The sequence below is a fragment of the Rhincodon typus genome, chromosome 1, assembly GCF_021869965.1.
Source record: "Rhincodon typus isolate 14 chromosome 1, sRhiTyp1.1, whole genome shotgun sequence".
In the NCBI taxonomy this organism is placed as follows: domain Eukaryota; kingdom Metazoa; phylum Chordata; class Chondrichthyes; order Orectolobiformes; family Rhincodontidae; genus Rhincodon; species Rhincodon typus.
In genome coordinates, this window is record NC_063332.1 from 45,335,614 (window position 1) to 45,359,472 (window position 23,859).

At 41.4% G+C, this 23,859-nt stretch overlaps 1 protein-coding gene across 1 annotated transcript in view; it reads right to left on the reverse strand.

The window, feature by feature from the left end:
* kiaa1328 (KIAA1328 ortholog) overlaps window positions 1-23,859 on the reverse strand; it is a 148,836-nt gene that overhangs the window by 106,145 nt on the left and 18,832 nt on the right. The window contains exons 4-6 of the mRNA XM_048599212.1: window positions 20,062-20,159; window positions 9,939-10,086; window positions 1,498-1,527 (exon numbers count right to left, since the gene is read on the reverse strand). Of these exons, the coding sequence (XP_048455169.1) occupies window positions 1,498-1,527; window positions 9,939-10,086; window positions 20,062-20,159 (276 nt within the window). The remainder of the gene's footprint in view (window positions 1-1,497; window positions 1,528-9,938; window positions 10,087-20,061; window positions 20,160-23,859) is intronic.

Sequence of the window (23,859 nt, forward strand, 5' to 3'; positions counted from 1 at the left end):
CAGCATTATCCTTACAAAGTTAGAGTCCACAAACCCGGGGCAGTGGGGAAATATGCCACAATTATTTAAAAAGGGTGAAAAATTAAATGATAATCTGTCTACCTACATGTGGTGAGAATAAGGACAGAGATTAGTTTTAAAACTTGCAATCTGTCCATAACAGACGCAAACAGAAATTCTTCAGTCAGTTCCAGACTTTTCAAACCAACGCAGTCTCTGAATATTTAGACAGGGGGCTAATAACGTGACCTAAAAGGCCATTTGTTAGATGTCCAATCTGACTCGTGAGAACTAGACCAAACTCAATTGTTATTTCAGCTGGGTCTCAAATACTTTGTGGTTATTTGCAAAGCTTGTGTTGACCATTTTTATGTTTTCCACAGCAATACATTATTTCAAGGACATAGTGCAGCACACACACATTCCTCACTTGTCTGTCCCTAAAATACCATGAAAATAATCACTTCAATCAAAATTGCTTCAAATCAAGCAAAGGTTATTGCTGTTTTGAAATTATCTGCCATTCTCAGTGGGCATTCACTCGAAGCAATACTTAAACCACCAACATAATGGTTAATTTCTTATCTGACATTAGACTTAAGAACGAACAGAGCAGATAATTACAGCAAACCAGACAATTCCCCTCTTGAGTTCTGGAAATAACATTTTAAGTAAAACAAGGTACTAATTCTGATCTCGGAAACTCATTTATAAATTGAAATATCACAATGTTTGGAGCCTCAGGAAGCAGAAACCTAACTTTGACTAATAAGATATTGAGAGAAAGAACACATTAAAAATAGAAGTTATCAATTACTGTGGAAAGCAAGAAAGCATGGTGACTGCTGCCCTCTGCAGATCATTTCAATTAATGACTCACCTTTGCCCACTTAGCGTTATAATGCAAAAACATTTAGCTAATTAGTTTATTACCAGCATAAATGGATGAAAATTTAAATTAATCAGAACAATTTATGCTACAGGGTGCTAATTAGTTGACATCCACTCTGACTGGCCAAGGCATTATCAGCTCTTTGGTAATTCAAGAAGAGTCAATGGATTGAACATATTCCTATGGTTTCAAATGATTATCTGATGATAATCAATTGATTATTCTAATTGGTTGTCAGTGTAGCTTTAGTGCACTCTAGGACATATTTGCTGAACAATCCTGAGTGCACTAAAGCAGAATCATATCAACGGTACATGTTTAGAGTTTTGCAAACGCAGGCTTGTTTAGCACAGTTAGCACTCTACTGAAACAACTGAACAAAGATGCTATTTGCTTCGATCTTTCGGTTCCTTTGAATATATTCAAGCCACGTGCAAATTGTAAAATATCCAGGTATTAATTCTTTTATTTGTCTTGAAGAGGGCAAGCTGAAAAACTTCAGGAATTTCTCGCTTTTCGGTGACATTCAAGTTTTGTATCAAAAGAGAAAATTAGTCCTTTTCCCATGGTACTGCAGATGGTAAATCAGAGTCAGAGTCAGTCACATATTTGTTCTGAAACAAAAACAGAAATTGCTGGTGAAACTCAGCAGGTGTGGCAGCATCTATGGGAAGAAAGCAGAGTTAACATTTTGAGTCTGGTCACTCAGAACACTTTTTAAAACAGGGTCAAAAACAGGAAAAAAATGATAAAATTGCAAAATTAATGGTTTGGTTCTTTACTTAAAGGTGGGAAAAAATGTATTAAAGGCAGAAAAACAGATATATAGTTATGATCTTATAACATTACAGAGACATAGTTACAAGGAGATCAAAGTTGAGACTGTTTAGGGTATGTGACACGTTAGGAGGGTAGATAGGAAAGAAATGGTACTGGGGTAGTACTGTTGGTACAAGATAGAATAAGTGTAATAGCAAGAAACAATCTTGGATTGGATAAAATCCACATCAGTGGAGCCAAGAAATAAAGAGACAAAGATGACATTGGCAGGAGTAGTCAAAAGGCCCCGTAACAGTAAAATGAAGGCATGTAACAAAAAGTAATATATTGATCCAAGGTGACTTGAATCTCATGTAGATTGGGATAGTCAGATTGGAAGAAGTAGACATGAGGAAGATTTCGGAGTGTGTTTCTAAGAACACTATGTTGAGGATTCGGCCAGGAATCAGGCTAGATTTAGTGATGTGTAATGAGGTATGGTGAATAAATTATGTCAGAGTAAAAGATTCCCTTGGAAACAGTGACCATAGCATGCTGGAACTTAGCACTCAGTTTGACCGAGATGAACTTGGCTTGGAAACAACTCTGTTCAGTTTAAATAAGGGTAAATAAAAAGGAATGAGACTAGAGATTGCTGAAGTGGAATGGGTCAACATGTTTAGCAGCAAAGATGGCTGAAGAACAATGGCAGGCATTTAAGAAAATAGTTCACAGCAAAGATGTTTTCCAAACAGGAAGGAGGATTCTAGGAAATTGATGAGTTAACTGTGGTTAATCAGAAATGATAAAGATAGCATCAAATTGAAAGAAAATAAAACATACAATGCAGGAAAGATTAGCGGTAAGACAGGATTAGGGAAATATTAAAAACCAACAAAAGGTGGACAAAAAAATTTAAGAGGGAGAGAATAAACTTTGAAGATAAACTTACAAGTAACATCAAAACAGTCAGAAAAAGCTTCTTTAAATATATAACAAGGAGGAGAAGAGAAGCCTAAGTGAACTTGGTCCCTTGGAGAATGAGGCCATGTAAATAATAATAGGGATCCAGGAAATGGCAGTGTTAACGAAATTCTTTGCATCATTTTTCACAGTAGAAGTACCCAATAGCTTCCCAAAATTACAAACTAACCAGGGGGGATAAAGAGAAAAAACGAAATAAATACAATAACCATCACTAAAGAAAAAGTGCGAGTGAAACTAAAGTAAAACTTAGAAATAAAAAGGAGGCATTAGAGCTTAGAAATTAAAAAAAAAGGATGATTACCTTGCTGGGATTATAGTACAGACCTCCCAACAGTCAGAGGGAGATAGAGGAGCAGTTATCGAGGCAAATCACAGAAAGGTGAGTGAGAAATTGATATATTTGTAGGGTACTTCAACTTTGGTAACAAACCAGTATCACCTTATTGTAAAAGCACTAGACAGGGTGGAATTTTTAAAAATATCCAGGACAACATGTTGTGCCAGTACGTAAATGGTTCTACAAGAAATGGGGCAGAGATAGACCTAATGAAGCCAGTCAAGTGGTTGAAGTTTCAGTACGCAAGCATTTTGGGGATAGTGACCGTAACTCTTAAGTTTCAAAATAATTATGGAAAGGATAAGGATAGTGCATAAGTGTCTAATCTGAGGGGAAGGCAATGGCCTAGTGGTATTAAATCGCTGACTGTTAATCCAGAGACCTAGATAATGTCTGGGGACCCAGGTTTGAATCCTACCATGGCAGATAGAAAATAATCTGGAATTAAGAGTCTAATGATGGCCATGAATCCATGTCGATTGTTGAAAAATAAAATCCATCTGGTTCACCAATGCCCTTTAGGGAAGAAAACTGCCATCCTTACTTGGTCCAGCCTAGATGCGATTCCAGACCCACAGCAATGTGGGTGACTCTGAACTGCCCTCTGGGCAATTAATTTGGGCAATAAATGCTAGCCTTACCAGGGACACCCACATGCAATGAAGGAAAAAAAAAATTGGGGAAAAGCTGATTTCATTACCATTAAACAGAATCTGGCAAACAGACTGGGAGCAGCTAACTACAGTTAAGTCTATACAGTGGAGACAGAGAAGATATTTCCTCTAGTCAGAGACACTAGGACCTGAAGGCACAGTCTAAGAGTGAAGGGACAACCCTTCAGAACTGTGATGAGGATAATTTTCTTCAGCCAGAGGGTGGTTAATCTGTGGAATTTATTGCCACATAAGACTGTGGAGGCCAAGTCATTGAGTGTATTTAACAGAGATGGATAGGTTCTTAATTAATCAAGGGTTACAGGGAGAAGGCAGGAGGACTGGGGTTGAGAAACATTTCAGCCATGATCAAATTCTGGGATGACTTGATGGGCCAAATTCTGCTCCAATACCTTCTGATCTTATTTGGAAAGTAGGTGTCTTTTAAAAATAGTACTGTGAGAATTCAGGGCCAGTGTGTTCCTATTAAAGGCAGGGCACAGAGTCCAGGTAACCCTGGATAGCAAGTAATAGAGAGTTGATAAAGAAAAAGGAAGCATGCGTCAGGAATGGTGCATTAAAAACAGGGGAGGCTCTTCAAAAGTATTGAGAATGTAGGAGGTTATTTAGAAGGAAATTAGGAAGGCAAAGAGAGACCATGAAATACCTTTGGCAGATGGGATCAAGGAAGACCTCAAGGCTTTCTATAAATATATTAAGATTAAGATGATTACCAGGGAAAAGGAGTGGGACCAATAAAAGACCTGAAGGGCAAACTGTGGAGAGCCAGTAGATGTGGGCAAGGTCTTAAATAAATACTTTGTATCTATATTCACAGAGAAGAAAGACATTGTAGCTGGGGATTTCAGTTGGGATGAATATCTTGAACATGTTAAGATTAATAAAAGGAGGTTGTAGTGATTGTAACAATGTCAGCCAGTTTGGCCTCATAGAATGAGTTCCCTGATTGGGGCTGTTAATCTGGTCCAATCAGGGAGCCCTGGCTAACACATGAAAAGAGTGAATGCCAGAGATACTGTCACTCTGGTGCCTGACTCTATGATGCAGTACTTACAGTCAAGGACTGTTCACATGTAACTAGAGGGTGAATTCGTGATGTGATACTGGCACCTGGAGTTATTTCAGGGGTATTAGAGGTTTTAGCAGGCGTACAGGTGCAAAAATCCCCAGAGCCTGATGAGATACATCCCAGGCTGCCATGGGGCACAAGGGAAGAGATTGCTGGTGCTTTGGTGGATATATTTAATACTTTGCTGGCCAAAGCTGAAGTGCCAGATGAATGGAGGATAGATAATGTGGTTCCTTTGTTCAGGAAGGGCAGCAGGAACAGGCCACACAATTACAGATCAGTTCATCTGACATCAAATTCTGAAGGACAGGATTAATCAATTCATGAAAAAGGAGGGATTGATCAGAGATAGCAGAGATTTGTTAGAGGGAGATCCTGTCTGACTAAATTTTTTGAAAAGGTGACTAAATATATTGATGAGGGTAGTACAGTTGATGCGGTTTACATAGACTTCAGTAAGGCATTTGACAAGGTCCTACATGGAAGGCTGGTCTAAAAGATTAGAGTCTACAGGATCCAAGGCAAGTTGGCAAACTGGATCCAAAATTGACTTGCAAACAGGAGGCAAAGAGTGATGGTAGAGAATTATTATTGTCATTGGAAACCTGTGACCAGCACTGCATGACAGGAATCTGAGCTGGAATGTAGAAGGTTGAATGAGTAAGTAGTTAGCGCTGCTACCTCACAGCACCAGGAACCCGGGTTCGATTCCACCCTTGGGTGACTGTGTGTGGAGTTTGCACGCTCCCCACATGTCGACATGGGTTTCCTCCGGGTGCTCCTGTTTCTTCCCACATTCCAAAGATTTGCAGGTTAAGTGGATTGGCCATGCTAAATTGCCCGTAGTGTTCAGGGATGTTTAGATTAGGTGGGTGAAAGGGGATGAGTCTGGGTGGGATGTTCTAAGGGTCGGTGTGGACTTGTTGGGCTGAAGACCCTGTTTCCACAGTGTAGGGATTCTATGATCTATGATCATGAAAATTGGGGGAGTTGTGTTGTCGATAGTCAAGATAATGGCTTCAGACTACAGTCGGACATTGATAGCAGACGGAATTTAATCCCAATAATTGCGAGATGATGCATTTTAGGGGTCTAAAAATAGAAGGATATACACAATGAATAGTAGCTCCCTGGGAAGTACTGAGGTACAAAGGAGCCTTGGTGTACAAGTGCAAAGATCCCTGAAGGTGTCAGTACAAGTAGACAGGGTGGTTAAGGCGGCATACCAGATGCTTGCCTTCATTAGCCAGGGTGTAGAATATCAGAGAAAGGAAGAAGTCTGGTCACAACTTTATAAAACATTAGCTAGGCCACAGGTGGAATACTGTATGCAGTTCTGGGCAGCACACTGTTAGAAGGACACGACTGCACTGGAGAGAGTGCAGAGGAGATTCACTTGGATGCTGCCCGAGATGAAAAGTCTCGTTTATGAGTAAATACTAGATAAGCTGGGTTTATTTTCCTTGGAACAGAGGAGGCTGAAGGGCTGATTGAGGTGTACAAAATTATGAGATGCACAAAATTGAGATGCATAGACAGTAGATCATGTGAATCTCTTCTCTATGGCAGATGTGATTAAGACCAGAGGGCATAATTTTAAATTAAGTAGTCAGTGGTTTAGAGGAGATCTGAAAAAGTTCTCTCGCCCAGAGGGTTGCACAAATACGAAACATGCTGCCCAAGATAATGGAGGGAGCAGGTATTCTTGCGATAGTTAAGAATCACATGGATGGGTATTTAAAATGCCTGAACGTAGTAGGCTATGCACCAAGTGTAGTTTGGTATTTGTTGGTTAGCATAGACATGGCCGGCCGTGGGGCCTGCTTCTATACTGTATGACTCTAAACTTTGAGAGTAAACTTCCAAGTAACATCAGGATGGGCAACAATCTTCTTTAAATATATAAGCCAAAGTGAACAGAAGCCCCTTAAAGAGTGAGATTGGGGAAACAATAATGGGGAACAAGGAAATAGCAGAGGAGTTGAATGAATATTTTGCATCAGTCTTCACAGTAGAAGACACTAATAGCATTCCAAAATTACAAAATAATCGTGATTCCACAGGCAGGGAAGGAGTGGATGACAACCAAGCAGAGAAAGAGACTAGGAAGGCAGTTCAGGAGTCCACTGTAACCGTTTGCCCGCAAAACTGATATATCGCTTTGAATTTTATTGGGGTAAATGGCCTCTCACGAGTAAAATAGCAACAGCCTAATTCATTGCATCACGGTTAGCTCTGCTACACAGAAGAGCAGAACTGTACATCAATAGGAGATTCAATTGTAAGAGAAAAGTCAGATGTTTGTGGCTGCAAACGAGACTTCAGAATAGGATATTGTCTCCCAGGCGCTCGGGTCAAGGATGCCACAGAGTAGCTACAGGACATTCTGGTGTGAGAAGGTAAATAGCTAGTGGTCATGGTATACATTGGTACAAATGACATAGGTAAAGGGAAGTGGTCCTATTAAGTTAAGAAGCAAAATGTAACGTAGGATCTCAAAAAAGGTAGCGATATCAGGATTGCTACTAGTGTCACATGCCAGTCAGAGTAGAAATAGCAGGATATACCAGGTGAACTCATGGCTTGAAAGATGGCTCAAGAAGGAAAGTTTCAGATTCCTGGGACATTGAGACTGGTTCTGGTGAGGGAATAGAGACCAAAGACCCGTACAAACTGGATTAACTGCACCGGGGCAGGACTGGAACTAATGTCTTAGCAAGGGTATTTGCTAGAGCTGCTGGGAACAGTTTAAAACTAAACTAGCAGGGGAATGGGAACCTGTATAGGGAGACAGAAGAGAGGGTAGTTGGGGCTAAAATAAAAGAATAGAAAAGTGATATGTAGAGAATTCAAACGCAAGAATAAAAAGGCCACAATGCAAAATAATGCACTCAACAATGGGGGTTGTACACAGACCCCCAAAATGTAAGGGTAATGTTGGGTATGGCATTAAACAGGAAATTAGAGAGGCAAGTAACAAATGTAACATGATAATTATGCCCACCTTTAGGCTACATATATATTGGGCAAATCAAATCAGTAACAATGTTGTAGAGGAGAATTCCTGGAATATGTTTGAAATAGTTTTCTGGAACAATAAATTGAGGAATCAATTGGTGAAAAGGCCATGCTAGATTGGGTATTGAATAATCACAAGAGAATAATTGGCAACTGAGCTGTGCAAGGCATTTTGGGGAAGAGTGACCATAATATGATAGAATTCTTGATCAAGATGAAGAGTGACGTAGTTGATACTGAGACTAGGGCCCTGAATCTAAATAAAGGAAACTATAACGGTATGAGGTGCAAGTTAGCTATCACACATTGGGTATGTTACTTAAAGGAATGGCAGTGGATAGGCAATGGCAAACATTTTTAAACAGTGCTTGGAAGAAGTGCAACGATTGTTCATCATTGCCCGGCAAAAAACTATGACATGAATGGCGGCCTAAACATGGCTGATAAGAGAACAGTATTAGATTAGGTTCAAAAACAGGCATACAATTGGTCAAAAAAATTGTAGACTTGAAAATTGGGAGCAATTTAGCTTTTAGTAAAAGAAAACAGAGGATTTGTGGGGAATATACAAACTGACTGTAAAAGCTTCAAAGGTTTGTGAAGAGAGAAAGATCATTAAAAGATACATCTAGGGTTTCATAGTGAGCCGGTAAGACGATACAGAACTGGCTTGGTCATAGAAGGCAGAGAGTAGAGGTGGAAGGGTAGATTGTAGATCTGCGACCAGTGTTTTTCTCTATATATCTATATAAACGATTTAGAAAAGAGAACATACATAGTCTGATTAATAAGTTTACGGACAACACAAAGGTGGGGAGAACTGTAGATAGTGAGGAGGATTGCCGATGGATACAGCAGGATATTGACAGGCTGGAGGCTTGGGCAGAGAAACAGCAGATGAAATTTAATCCAGACAAATGTAAGGTTATGCATTTTGAAAGTTCTAATGTAGGAGGGAAGTATATAAGTGGTAGAATCTTTAGAAGCATTAACATACTGAGGGATTTAAGCGTACAGATCCACAGTTCCCTAAAAGTAGCAACACAACTTGAAGTGATCAAGGCAGCATATGGCATGCTTGCCTTCATCAGTTAGGACATAGAATATAAAAATTGGTAAGTCACGTTGTAGCTGTACACACTTTTAGTAAGGTCACATTTGGAACACTATATACAGTTCTGGTCGCCATACTACCAGAAGGACATGGAGGCTTTGGAGGATACAGAAAATGTTTACTGGGATATTGCCTGGTTGGAGGGTATTGGCTATAAAAGGAGAGACTTGACAAGCTCGATTTGTTGAACGCCAGAGGCTGAGGGGCGACCTGATAGGGGTTGACAAAATTATGACAGGTATGGACAGGATGGATATTCAGGGTCTTTTTCCAAGAAAAGTTCTCAAATGAAAATTATTAGGGGACATACTTTCAAAGTAAAAGGCGGAAAGTTTATAAGGGGCTGTGACAGACAAATGCTTTCCCCCCCCGCAACACACAGGGTGGTAAGTGCCTGGAATTTGCTACCAGAGCTGGTGGTAGCAGCAGATGGTTGCAGGTGGTGATGGAGGTGGATACAATAGCAACATTTCAGAGGCATCTTAACAGATACATGAATAGGCAGGGAAGGGAGGGATACAGACTGGTTTTTGGTTTAGAAAGACATCATGTGTCGCACAGGCTTGGTGGGGCAAGGCCCTGTTCCTGTGCAGTGTACTTTCACTACAGCGTGGTGTTTCACTTGGAGCTGGTGTACTTGCCTACCACTTTTGTCACCTCCAAAATAGTATAGCTGCTGGGTAACTAAGCATATTCAAGGCTGGGATAAACAAATTTTTAATCAGTCAGAAAATCGAAGGTTATTGGGAAATGGCAGGAAAGCGGAGTTGATAATTATCAGATCAGCCATGATCTCACTGAAAGGCTCAATGGGCTGAACGGTCTTACTGCTGCTCCTCATCTTATGGTCTCCCTCACAATTATCTTTTACTTTCAGATGGCAGCCGTTCAGGATTGTGGCATTCACACCTAGTCATCCAGACATACACTTTGATTCTAACTTGTTCCATTACCACACTGCAGTGTGGCACAAATACTTTTGTCATTTAATTGCTCCTCTCTTCACCCTATCACTGACATTCCTTTTTGTTTCAAACTACAAGTACGCATTCTGAACACAAAATACAGATGGATTCCACTAAATGTACATCACATGAAATTTTAGACCAGTTAAGGATATCTTCCCGTTCCGTGACAATGAGCTCATTCTGATCCTCCAGTTCTTTGATTTTCTTTTCAAATGATTCGTGTTCTGCCTTTAATCGTTCTACAGTTTCTTCTTTCTCTTCACTTACTCTAGGGGGGCAAGCATGTAAAAACAGAAGAATTAGGATTTAGCTTTTGTCTTAACTGAAATGTTTACAAACAGGTGAATTCAGAAAAGTAGTAAGCTGCTCAGCCTCCCCTTCAAGCTCCACCATGTTATTAGATCGTAGCTGATAGGATTATGCCACATTCCTACCTGCACCTGATACTCTTTCACCATGTTGCTCATCAGGAATCTAGCTACCTCTGCCTTAAAAACAAAGACTCCACTTCCATCACCTTTTTAGGAAGTTCGAGCACTTAACTTTCATTCATATATTGTCTTCTGTTTCAATGAAAATTGGATTACTCTACTTTAGCTCTAGTTTCACTCTAATAAAAAAGTGTTTTCTGCTGCAATCACAATGTAGAAGATTAGATATCACAAGAACATAAGAACTAGGAGCAGGAGTAGGCCATCTGGCCCCTCGAGCCTGCCCCGCCATTCAATAAGATCATGGCTGATCTTTAAGACTCAGCTCTACTTACCCGCCCGCACACCATATCCCTTAATTCCTTCACTGTTCAAAAATTTATCTAGCCTTGCCTTAAACACATTCAGCGAGGTAGCTTCAACCACTTCACTGGGCAGGGAATTCCACAGATTCACAACCCTTTGGGTGAAGAAGTTCCTCCTGACTCAATTCTTGATTTATGAAGAGACGGCTTTAGTAAGCCAGGGTGGTGATTAAATGCTACAAGCTTTAGTTATTAAACACAAGGACAAACACAGTTTAACAAATGGAATTCAAATAGGTCCCAAGAAGAAAAAAAGGATCAAGTTCGCTTGATTGCAATTTCCTTCAACGAATTATTTCCATCTGTTAGTATTGTTTCCAGGTCAAAGATGACCAGGTTACTTTTACCAATATCTAAAAATTCTAATTGATCCCATTACAATTGACACCAACTCCTAAAAGTTACTTGAATGTTTTTGAGAAGGAATTACATATGGTTCTTAGGACCAAAGGGATCAAAGATATGGGGAGAAAATGGGAACAAGGTATTGATTTGGCTGATCAGCCGTGACCAAACTGAACAGTGAAGCAGGCTTGAGGAGTCCATTGGCCTACCCCCACTCTTATTTTCTATGTTTCAGTGTTTAAAAATAAGGGGTCACCCATTTAAAACAGAGATAATGTGAGTTTTTGTGTCCGAGGGTAATGAACCTTTGGAACTTTTATTCAAAACACAGTGGAAGCAAAGCCTTTGAATATTTTTAAGGCAAAGGCGGATAGATTTTTGATAAGGAAGGGGAAAAGAGGTTTTTGGGGCATATATGGGAATGGGATGTTGAGTTTACAATCAGATTAGCCATGATCTTATTAAATAGCAGAACATGCTGGAGGGGTGGGGGGGGAACAAAACAGCATCTTTATCGACTCAAAACTGACTGCCAATCCCATATCTGCTCCATTATTTCTTTCCACTTGCAAGTCAGGGCTGACTTGCAAGTTCCTGTTTAGGGACAAATTTCGATAAAATGGGGAACACAAGTAGGGAAAAAATTGATTAGTTTTTGACCAAAATATGGATCTAGATCCAAGACATTTTCAAAGGGTTAGCTAAAATTGAGAGATACAATGGATTTGCCTTTTGTGTTTAAAAGAATGTTGCAGATTGCTTTATTCAGAATGTCATTGGCCTGGAACATGTGGATTATCTCAGCTGTTGTGGGTAAAATTTGTCATAGCTGTCAAAGTGTGAGCAGTGTTTTTAGAGCAACTTGTTGAATATGGAGCAGCCTCCCTGAGTGAAATGGAATCTCATCATTAAAAAAGGGTTTTTACTTAGCATGATAGTTAATAGAACCTCAACCAAGGAACTGCAACCAAGAGAGAAATAAAAGGAGTTAAAAGAGTTATATGTTAAATAATAACAAATGTATTGCTACAACTCTGGAGGAAGGAACGGCCTAAAGGTATTATCACTGGACCGTTGATCCAGAGACTCAGGTAATGTTCTGGGGTCCCAGGTCTGAATCCTGCTGTGGCAAATGGTAAAATTTGAATTCAATAAAAATCTGGAATCAAGAGTCTAATGATGACCATGAATCCATTATCAATTGTCAGGAAAAACCCATCTGGTTTACTAATGTCCTTTAGGGCAGGAAACTACCATATTTACCTGGTCTAAACTATAGGTGACTCCAGCCCGACAACAATGCGTTTGACTCTTAACTGCCCTCTGGGCATTTAGGTATGGGCAATAAATGTTAGCCTAGCCAGTGACACCCTCATCCCATGAATGATGTTTTAAAACTTCTGAACTAATGTTGTTAAAGCTGGTCGATTTTCTTACAATAACTCAATCATAACTTGAACTGCATGTGTAGGGCAGCCTATGATGATGCTATATGCAATATGATATATTTTAAAATTACTACAAAAATTTTTTAAAAGGTAGTTGGTCAACAAATATTTCAGATTCTACATATGATTGTCCATTCAGCCACTCCTCCGCCATTTGGTAAGATCATGATTGGTCTGATTGTGTCCTCCACTCTACTATCCTATTTAGACCCAATACTCATTCTGTTGCAATCAAGAATCTATAAAACTCAACTTTAAAGATATTCAGGAACCTATCTCCATAGACCCTGGGACAGACTAATAACCAATTAAGAGAGAAAATTAAACCTCACATCAGTCTTAAATGGGATACTATTTTAAAACTGTATCTTCTAGTTCTAGTCTCTCCCATAAGGGAAAGCAGCCTTTCAGCATCTACCCTATCCAGTCCCCTCATGATTTATATTACAATACAATCATTTCTCATTAAGACCAAACTTTTTTCCACAGGATAACACCTTTATCCCAGGAATCAGTCAAGTGAACTGCTTCTGGTGCAAATATATACATTAAAGGAGACCAAAATCATACAGGGAGACCCTGCTTTACAAACATGCAACTTATGAATGCGATCCCATACAATAGGCGTCCTTCACCACCATTGGATCAGAATCCTGGAACTCTCTTTACTATAAGTATACCTACATCCTAAAGACTGCAAAACTTCAAGGCAGCAGCTCACCACACCTTCTCAAGAACATTTAGGAATAGGTAATAAAAATATTAGCTGAACGAGCAATGCCTAAATCCTGTGAATGAATAAAGACACAAATAAATTTTATTTGTGTCATGTTTCTTCCCATTTCAACAATTTGTTAGATAATAAGATTATAAGAAATAGGAACAGGAGTAGGCTATTCAGTCCCTCAAGCCTGCTCTGCCGTTCATTAGGATCATGGCTGATCTGACATTCCTCACTTCCACTTTCCTGCATTTTCCCTGTAACTTTAGATTCCCCTATGGATTAAGAAACTCAGCTTTAAGAATACGCAAGGACTCTGCTGCCATAGCTCTCCACAGTAGAGAGTTCCAAAGATTCATAACCCTCAGAAGAAATTTCTCATCTCAGTTTTAAGTTGGTGCCCCTGTCATTAGCCTCTTCCTTCTTTATTGTATTTTCATGGTTCAAGTCATCAGCACACTTTGTTATGCTCTTTTTACTCAAGTCTTAGATATCTCAAAAAGATCATATCAACACTTGAGGAACATACACTTTCTCATGGCTGAGAAAACGGTCCACAAATTTTGATTTCTGTCATGTAGCTAATTACACATCCATCTTGCCATCGCCAAAAGCTTTAACTTTACCCAGAAGTCTATGAGATGGCATCCTATCAAATATCTGTTGAAAATCAGAATAAGTAACAGCAACCTCACTACTGTCAAAACTCTTTGCGAGTTCATCAAGAAGCACAATTACATTAGTCAGGCACAATTTGTTTTTAACTAATATTACCTTCTAATCCATGCTTTTTAGGTGACAATTTCGTCCTAGGTTATGATTCCAAATGAAATTGCTAATTCTTCTGTGCACATTTCTTGGTTCCAATCTTACTTCATATTTTTCCTGTCACCCGATTTGTCATCATTCCCAAAAACATTTTTTTAAAACTCTTCCAAGGAATTACAGTCAATGGCACTACAGCAAACGAGCTAATCCTTCTCACCAGATTAATTCCCTTTCCAGTTCCACTCAACTTCACAGCCCTAACCCCATTACATTTCATCATTTTATATATATCCTCCCTTTCCTCACTGCAGGAAATATGGTTTCTTCCTAGATCATTCTTATCTCCTATTGGCTTTTACTTGGCCAAAAGATGTATGTGATTTAGCAGCTGCTTCCTCAGCCTTAATCTACATCCCACATCGAGCACAAGGTGTAGAGGTGCTGGTGTTGGACTGGGATGGACAAAGTCAGAAATCACACATACAGTCCAACAGGTTTATTTAAAAACACAAGCTTTCGGAGCCTCAGTCTTTCTTCAGGAAGAAAGGCGGAGGCTCCGAAAGCTTGTGTTTTCAAATAACCCTGTTGGACTATAACCTGGCGTTATGTAATTTCTGACTTAGCACAAGGTGTAGACGGTTATGGTCAGAAGCTCCTTTCCCACCTGACTTGTGTCCTATAACTGACACCAATAAACACTATTTCCTTTGCTCAGCAACTCCCTCACCCACAACCCAGAATGGCAGTAGCAAACAAGAACAAGTGGATGCAACAAAAAAAAAAGCAAAAACAAAATGACAACAGATGGAAAACCCACTTCAAAAATGGGAGGTGGGGAGGAAAAAGAAAGAAACATACGAAATGAGATAAGGAGAAGTGAGGAGAAGCGAAGAGAAGCAAAGAGAAGCAGAAGGAATTACGGAGTGAAGTATAAGACACAAGAGGAGACATAAGCAAAAGACAGTCACACAGAAGCATCAATAAAGCCAGGTTGATAAAAGTATGACTTCAATTTGCTTTAAAGAGATGGTTAGATGTACTAGCACATTATAATTGAGAGTTGCGCATACTTATGGGATCAGTATTTTTTAATTTTCAAATCCAGACTTATTGGCACATTGGTTACTTGGTAATAGCTGAATTCTATTAGTAATGTTATTTACATTATTTTTAAATGGATAAATGTGTTCAGGTTTCAATCATTCGACACTAGATGGCACTGCTTTCTTTCTGTTCTGGCCTTGCTGCTCCTCAGTCCAGAGTTCAAACTTTTAAAGCAAACAACAAAAAAAACTAAGCAATTTAAAGGGCTTATTCTACACAGTTTAATAGTTGTGTATCTCAAATTGTATTGCAATTAATTTTAAATTTTAATTTTAAAAACTCCCAAACTCTCATCCACGTCCATCGAGGAGGACAAGGGCAGCAAATACGTGGGAACACCAACTGCAAGCTCTCCTCCATCCTGACTTAGTTCCTTCAATGTTGCCGAGTTAAAATCCTGGAAGTCCCTCACAAACAGCGTTGTACGTCTATTGACAGCAAGTAGACTGCGTGATTCAAGAGACAGCTCCGCATAACCTTCTCAAGGGCAACTAGAGACAGGCAATAAATGCTGACCCAGCCAGCAACACCCATGTCCCACAAGTGAATAGAAAAAAAAACCACTCTGTTACACCCTCCCATTTCCTAAAATCAATTATTTCCCCAAAACTGGAATATCTGAGTGTAGTGACCACTCACTTCCACCACGGGGCTGCCTCCCACCACCATTGCCAGACCTCCAAACACAAAAACTTCTATGGGCCCATTTACACCTTTGCCTGTGCTCCCAAACACCAATGCTACCACAGCCAGCATTCCTACTGTAAGAGACTTCCCAAACACTTACACCCAAACTCCAGAACCACTTTCCTCAAACAAAACTGATAGCACACAGATAAATGGACAGAATGAATACAGAACCATTCTAACTCAACAATGTTTGGGTAGGACAATAAATGTTGGCCCAGCCAGTAATACGTACATCCCTTAAATAATTCTTTTTTAAAAAGCACACAAGGAGACCTTTAAGGCCATTAGTCCATGACAGCTAATGGAAGAGCAGCCGAGCTAATCCTACCAGTACATCCTTTGTAACGTTATGCTTACAATGCAGGGAGGGCAAAGAGATACTGGTAACTGAAATGAATTGATAAACTAGCAAGAAATTATTTTCAACATAGACAAATGCAAGATATTCCACCTTGGAGCTAAAAGGATGGAATAGAGCTCTTCATAAATGATAAAACCAGAAACACCAAAGGTCCAAATAAATTCAATCATAAATTTTAATCAACATGCACAGAAAATATTCAAGACGACAAATGACCCTTTTCTCTACAGGACTAGAATTCAAGGGCCTGGAGTCATACTGGACCACACTTAGAGGACTACGTGCAGTTCGGAATATAAGAGATGTGGAGGTGTTGGCATGGTAATATCACTGGATTATTAACTCATAGAATCTGAGATATATAGTATAGAAAAAGGATCCTTCAGCCCATTGCTCCTGTAATTCACAGGACCAAGTGAATTCTCTGCACCATGGGTTCAAATTCAACCATGCTAGCTGCTGGAATTTACACTCAATTAAAAATACATCTGGAATATAAAGCTGGTCTTCGTAATGGCGATCATGGCAACAAATATCAATTGCTGTAAAAAATCTCACTGATGTCTTTTAGAGAAGGAAACCTACCATTCTTACCTAGTCTGATTTACATGTGACTCCAGTCCCACAACAACACAGGCCTGTCAATCTACAGAGTATTTAAGGAATTGGCTCCAGAAATACTGAATACACTGGTAAGCAGCTTGTAAGATTCTATTAACTCTGGAACAGTTCCTATGAATTGGAGGGTAGCTGATGTAATTTTAAAAAAAAGGAGATAAAAAGAGAAAACAGAATTATACACCAGTTGGCTTGACATTAGCAGTAGGGAAAATTTTATAGCAGGGCACTTGGAAAAAAATAACAGGATTGGCCAGAATCAGCATGGATTCAGTAAATGGAAATTATGCAGAACAAATTTCGAGAACTAGCACAGTTGATAAGGAGGAGCCAGTTGATGCGGTTTACTTAGACTTTCAGAAAGCTTTCAATAAGGTCCTACAAGAGATCAGCAGGTAAAAATATATTGATAGAGATAACAAGGTGTAAAGCTGGATGAACACAGCAGGCCAAGCAGCATCAGAGGAGCAGGAAGGCTGACGTTTTGGGCCTAGACCCTTCTTCAGAAATGGGGGAGGGGAAGGGGGTTCTGAAATAAATAGGGAGAGGGGGGAGGCGGATAGAACATGGATAAAGGAGAAGATAGGTGGAGAGGAGACAGACAATCAAAGAGGCGGGGATGGAGCCAGTAAAGGTGAGTGTAGGTGGCGAGTTAGGGAGGGGATAGGTCAGTCCAGGAAGGACGGACAGGTCAAGGGGGCTGGATGAGGCTAGTAGGTAGGAGATGGGGGTGGGGCTTGAGGTGGGAGGAAGGACAGGTTAGGGAGGCAGGGACAAGCTGGGCTGGTTTTGGGATGCGGTAGGGGGAGGGGAGATTTTGAAGCTTGTGAAGTCCACATTGATACCATTGAGCTGCAGGGTTCCCAAGCAAAATAGGAGGTGCTGTTCCTGCAACCTTCGGGTGGCATCGTTGTGGCACTGCAGGAGGCCCAGGATGGACATGTCGTCTGAGGAATGGGAGGGGGAGTTGAAATGGTTCGCGACTGGGAGATGCAGTTGGTTAGTGTGAACCGAGCGTAGGTGTTCTGCAAAGCGGTCCCCGAGCCTCCGCTTGGTTTCCCCGATGTCGAGGAGGCCACATCTGGAACAGCGGATACAGTATACCACATTAGCAGATGTGCAGGTGAACATCTGCTTGATGTGGAAAGTCTTCTTGGGGCCTGGGATGGGGGTGAGGGGGGGAAGGTGTAGGGGCACGTGTAGCACTTCCTGCGGTTGCAGGGAAAAGTGCCGGGTGTGGTGGAGCTGGAGGGGAGTGTGCAGTGGACAAGGGAGTCACGGACAGAGTGGTCCCTCCGGAAAGCAGATAAGGGTGGGGAGGGAAAAACGTCTTTGGTGGTAGGGTCGGATTGCAGATGGCGGAAGTGTTGGAGGATGACGCATTGGTTCCGGAGGTTGGTGGGGTGGTACGTGAGGACGAGGGGGATTCTGTTTTGGTTGTTATTGCGGGGAGGGGGTGTGAGGGATGAGTTGCGGGAAACACAGTCGAGGGCGTTCTCGGCCGCTGAGGTGGTGGTTGCGGGGGCGGGGGGGGGGTGCGGAAAAAGAGTTGTGGTCCTTGAAAAACGAGGACATCTAAGATGTTCGGGAGTGGAATGCCTCATCCTGGGAGCAGATGCGGCGGAGGCGAAGGAATTGGGAATAGTGGATGGCATTTTTGCTGGAAAGTGGGTGGGAGGAGGTGTATTCTACCTAGCTGTGGGAGTTGATGGTCTTGAAATGGATATTGGTTTCCAGGTGGTTGCCAGAGATGGAAACAGAGAGGTCCAGGAAGGAGACAGAGGTATCAGAGATGGTCCAGATGAACTTAAGGTTGGGGTGGAAGGTGTTGGTGAAGTGGATGAACTGTTCGAGCTCCTCGTGGGAGCACGAGGCAGCGCCAATACAGTCATCAAATGTAATGGAGGAAGAGGTGGGGTTTAGGGCCAGTGTAGGTACGGAAGAGGGATTGTTCCACGTATCCTACAAAGAGGCAGGCATAGCTTGGGCCCATGCGGGTACCCATGGCCATCCCCTTTGTCTGTAGGAAGTGGGAGGAATTGAAAGAGAAGTTGTTGAGGGTGAGGACGAGGACGAGTTCGGCTAAGCGGATGAAGGTGTCAGTGGAGGGGGACTGGTCAGGCCTGCGGGACAGGAAGAAGCGGAGGGCCTTTAGGCCATCTGCATGGGGAATGCAGGTGTATAGGGACTGGATGTCCAGCTTGTCCCCGCCTCCCTAACTTGTCCTTTCTCCCACCTATCCCCTCCTCCCACCTCAAGCCCCACCCCCATCTCCTACCTACTAGCCTCATCCCGCCCCCTCGACCTGTCCGTCCTCTCTGGATTGACCTATCCCCTCCCTAACTCCCCACCTACACTCACCTTTACTGGCTCCATTCCCGCCTCTTTGATTGTCTGTCTCCTCTCCACCTATCTTCTCCTTTATCCAAGTTCTATGCGCCTCCCCCTCTCTCCCTATTTATTTCAGAACCCCCTTCCCCTCCCCCATTTCTGAAGAAGGGTCTAGGCCCAAAACGTCAGCTTTCCTGCTCGGCCTGCTGTGCTCATCCAGCTCTACACCTGGTTATCTCAGATTCTCCAGCATCTGCAGTTCCTACTTTCTCTCAAAGATATATTGATGTTTGTTGAAAGGAGATGTGTAGGGCGGCATGGTGGCTCAGTGGTTAGCACTGCTGCCTCACAGCACCAGGTATGCAGGTTCAATTCTACCCTTCGGCGACTGTGTGGAGTTTACACATTCTCCACGTGCCTGTGTGGGTTTCTTCCAGGTGCTCCTGTTTCCTCCTACAGTCCAAAGATGTGCAGGGTAGGTGGATTGGCCATGTGAAATTGTCCATAGTAAACAGGGGTGTTTGGGTTAGACATGTGAAATGCAGGAGTAGGGGAATGGGTCTGGGTGGGATGCTCTTCAGAGGGACGGTATGGATTTGTTGGGCTGAATGGCTTGTTTCCACACTAGGGATTCTACGATCTACGTGCATATTACAGACACTGTCAACCTGAACTTTTGGGGGAAAAAATTGACATAGAACTCATTCAGGATTTTGTGAAATTCCTGATAATCTGCTGAAATGTTTTGAGTGGCCAAATGCCCAAAAGGCAAAAAAAGGTTGCTGTCAATGGATTTGCATCTCCGTGGACACTGGTGTTAGGATAGTCAGTATTTACTATTTTCTTCTCCCAAATTCTAAAGTTAGTCTTGACTTGAAACAAACTTGTTTCATTTCACAGATGCTGCCAAACAACGTTTTGTTTTTATCATGGGAAGACTTATAATCTGCAAAATGGAATTGGATATAATTCCTAAGTTAATTTTCAGTGTTTTGGGCTTTATATCAATGCTCTACTAAAATTTACATTGTGAAGTTTCAAGTTGTGCTACGAAAACTCACCTTGCAAGCTCTTTGATTAAGTTAGCAATGCGCCTTTTGTCCTCTGGGCAGAGATCCTTCAAAGATGCACTCTTGGTACCTTTGTGCTCCTTCATAACCTGTTTCAAGGTAAAACCCAAGAAGCTAGTTACACTTCTTCCGGCACTAACTCCTTTCTTATCTTTCCCCTTAACTTTTTTGATGTGGAGGGGACGAAGGAGCAGTGCTCTGAATGCTTGTGATTTCAAATAAACCTGTTCGACTTTAACCTGGTACCATGTGACTTCTGACCTTAACTTTTCTGAAATCATCTGTGCCATAAGACCTACATGCTGCTTCAATCAACTCCTTGCACCATGGTAAATGAATCAATAAGAACTAACATTGTCAGCAACAAACATGGTCTCAGCCCCCTTTTCTCTGGCCCTTCTAATTCATCACATTAAAGACATCTTTTGATGGACTAAAGGGCATAAAATTGGGAGGAAAGAACAATCCCAAGGACCTTGGCAAAGTGATCACTTGGAGGACTTTTAGATTATGATGGTGACCCTCTCACTAGACATTGCTGTGTCATTGTGGTCAACTACGTGAAGATATAGAGTGAAGTCCACTTTTGTGACTCAGGAAAGTGGCAGTCTCTACCACAGTAAATGAAGGCAGTAACCTGAGAAGGCACACAATTTGATGTCCTCTATTTGATTCAAGCCCTATCAGCCAGCCGTACTTTATGTTTCTTTCCACTTCCAATCCCTTTTCAAACAGTCAGCCTCAACAGATCATGGCTGTCCATAACCATCTCAGTTATCGACAACTGCCATCTTCAGATCTCACTTGTATGCTTCCTTGTAGTGAAGGTATAGATGTCCAGGAGATTGTGATTCAGTATCCAGTTTACTATATGGAAAATCTTTGGATATATATGACTGTATTCATCTGATGAACACGGTCAAGCAAGTATAATTGTCATTAGCTTAAAATCTAGGTGTATACTGGTGGAATTAGCATGCTCCAGGACATCTGATTTGGTGGCCTTCTGCTGCAAAAGAAATTGCTGGAGTCTTCAGCCTTTCCTTCTGCCTAGCATAAGTTGACCAGATCTCACATTGGAGAGGAGGGCATAGAGTACACAGGCTTGGTACTCTTGTAGTTTGGTGGTGTCTTAGGTTGCAGATTCTCAATATGGAACACATCTCTGATGAAGATTTAGCACACCTTTGTCTTGGATTTCGGGTGAGTAGACACCCTCTGCAGATGACCAGAAGGCAACAAGGAGGAGAATACACCAACAATGCAAGTACAAGAATACAACCTACTTGAACAAACTGCAAAGCACAAAGGGCTCCAGCACTGAAATGTCATTGGTGAACTTAACTAACGCCTTGTCAATGGGAAAAAGGAGATTGATTTTGAGCACCTTCAGAAATATGTGGCGTTTAGAAGAGTGGTGGGGGAGTAGAAAGTCTCAAAAACCTATAGGATTCTAACAGGCCCAGACAGGGCAAATGCAGGGCAGATGCTCTCAAAAACCAAGGAGTCCAGAACCGGAGGTCAAAGTCTAAGGATATGGGATAGGACACTTAGGGTGGAGATGACAAGAAGTTTCTTCACCCAGAGAGTGGTGAGCCTATGGAATTTGCCAGAGAATTTGAGGCCCTAACAGCATGGGCTCTTATTTGGCAGACAAGTCTTACCAACAACCAATGGGGGGCTAACCAGCAAATAATTTCCCATCTCCTGCCTCCCTCCCTTCTTAAACAGGAGTATTACATTCGCCATTTGCCACTCCTCTGGGACCCTCTCTGAATCCAGTGAATCCTGAAAAATCATCAATGCTTCTACAATCTCTTCACTATATCCTTCAGAACTCTGGGGTGTAGTCCATCCATTCCAGCCGATTTATCCACCTTCAGACCTTTCAGCTCCCCCAGCCCCTCCTACTTAGTGAGAACTAGACTTCCTGGCCATTACACCCACTTTGCCCCCGACTCTCTGGAGGTTCTGGTATGCTGCCGGTGTCTTTCAATGTGAAGACTAATGCAAAGTACGTATTCAGTTCCTCCACCATTTCTTTGAACCCCATTACTATTTCTGCAGTCTCATCTGCCAGCAATCCAATGTCTACTCTTACCTTTCATAGATCTAAAAAAAAACTTTTGCAATCTTCCTTTTTATTACTCGTTCATATTTCATTTTCTCCCCAATTAGTGCTTTTTTCATTTATCCTATGCTGGTTTTTAAAGGATTCCCAGTCCTCTGGCTTTGTTAGTCTTCACCACATTGTATGCTTTTTCTTTCACTTTTATGCTGTCCCTGACTTCCCTTATCAGCCACAGTTGCCTTGTCCTCCCTGTAGCAGATTTCTGCTTCTTTGGGATGGATTTCTGCTGTGTCTTCCAAATTACCTCCAGGGTGATGATCGAAAGCAGCGATCATCATCCAACATTCTACAGATTTTGGAATATTTCTACAGAGTGGAAGCTCGTAAATGCTCACTGTTTAAGAAAGAGCAAGAGAAAAAATAGGGAACTACAGGCTTTTCAGTGGACATCATACATGGACATTTGGCTAAAAATGATCTGACGGGCATAGTTAGCATGGATTTGTCAATGGAAAACTGTGTTAGAAAAGCTTGTTAAAGTTTTCAAGGATGTTACTGACAAAAAATATCGATAAAGGTGAGTCAAAGGATGTTTTAACACACTGATTTTCAGAACGCTGTTGATAAGTTCCCTGCATAGGTCGTTGGTTAGCAAAATTAAATTTGGTGGGTTTTTTTTATTCATTCATTCACAAGATGAGGGCATCACTGGTTAGGTCAGCATTTATTGCCCAGAGGGTAGTGAAGAACTGCTGTGTGTCTGGAGTCACATTTAGGCCAGACCAGGTAAGGATGCAGTTTCCTTCCCTAAAAGGACATTAGTGAACAAAATGAGTCTCCCTACCAATCACAATGGATTCATGGTCATCATCAAACTCTTAATTCCAAACTTTTGGGATTCGAATCGAGGTTCCCAGAACACCACCCGGGTCTCTGGATTAAGAGTCCAGCTATAAAACTGGACTTTCGGATAGGGAGTAAGGTACTGGTATGGATTAATGCTCGGATAACAGACAGAAAACAGAGCAAAAACATAAAGGTAATTTCTCATATTGGCAGATTATAACAACTGGTGAAGTCATGCAAGGATGGGTGTTTGGGTACCAGCTGTTCACAACATATATCAATGATTTGGATATGCGTCCAAACGTGCAGTTGATACAAAGCCAAGTGAAAACATGTATTGTGAGGAAGATGTAAAACCTTTTTGAGAAGATTTGGACAGGCTTAGTGAATAGGCAAGAATATGCTGTTGGAATATAATGTGGTAAAAACTGAGGGTTTCCACTTTGGTGGGAAGAACAGATATACACAGTATTTCTTAAAATGTTGAGGGGATGGAAGGTACAAATGTACAAAGCAAGTTGGGTGCCGCTATCTAGAAGTCACTGAAGGATAACATGCAGGTGTCGTAAGCTACTAGGAAGGCAAATGCAATGTTTAATCTTTATTGCAAGAAGATTAGAGTACACGAGTAGTGAAGTCCTGCTTCAATCGTATCCGAGTGTGGTTAGACTGCATCTGGAGTACAGTGTACAGTTTTGGTCATCTTATTTCAGGAAAGATATTATTGCGTAGAGAGTATACAGCAAAGGTTTACCAGAATTGCTCCTAGAATGGCAGGACTGTCCTGTGACCACAGAATGGACAAACTGGTTGGGGAGACCACAACTTAAAAATAAAGAGAATGAGATTTATTTGGCGATAGTAGGAACTGC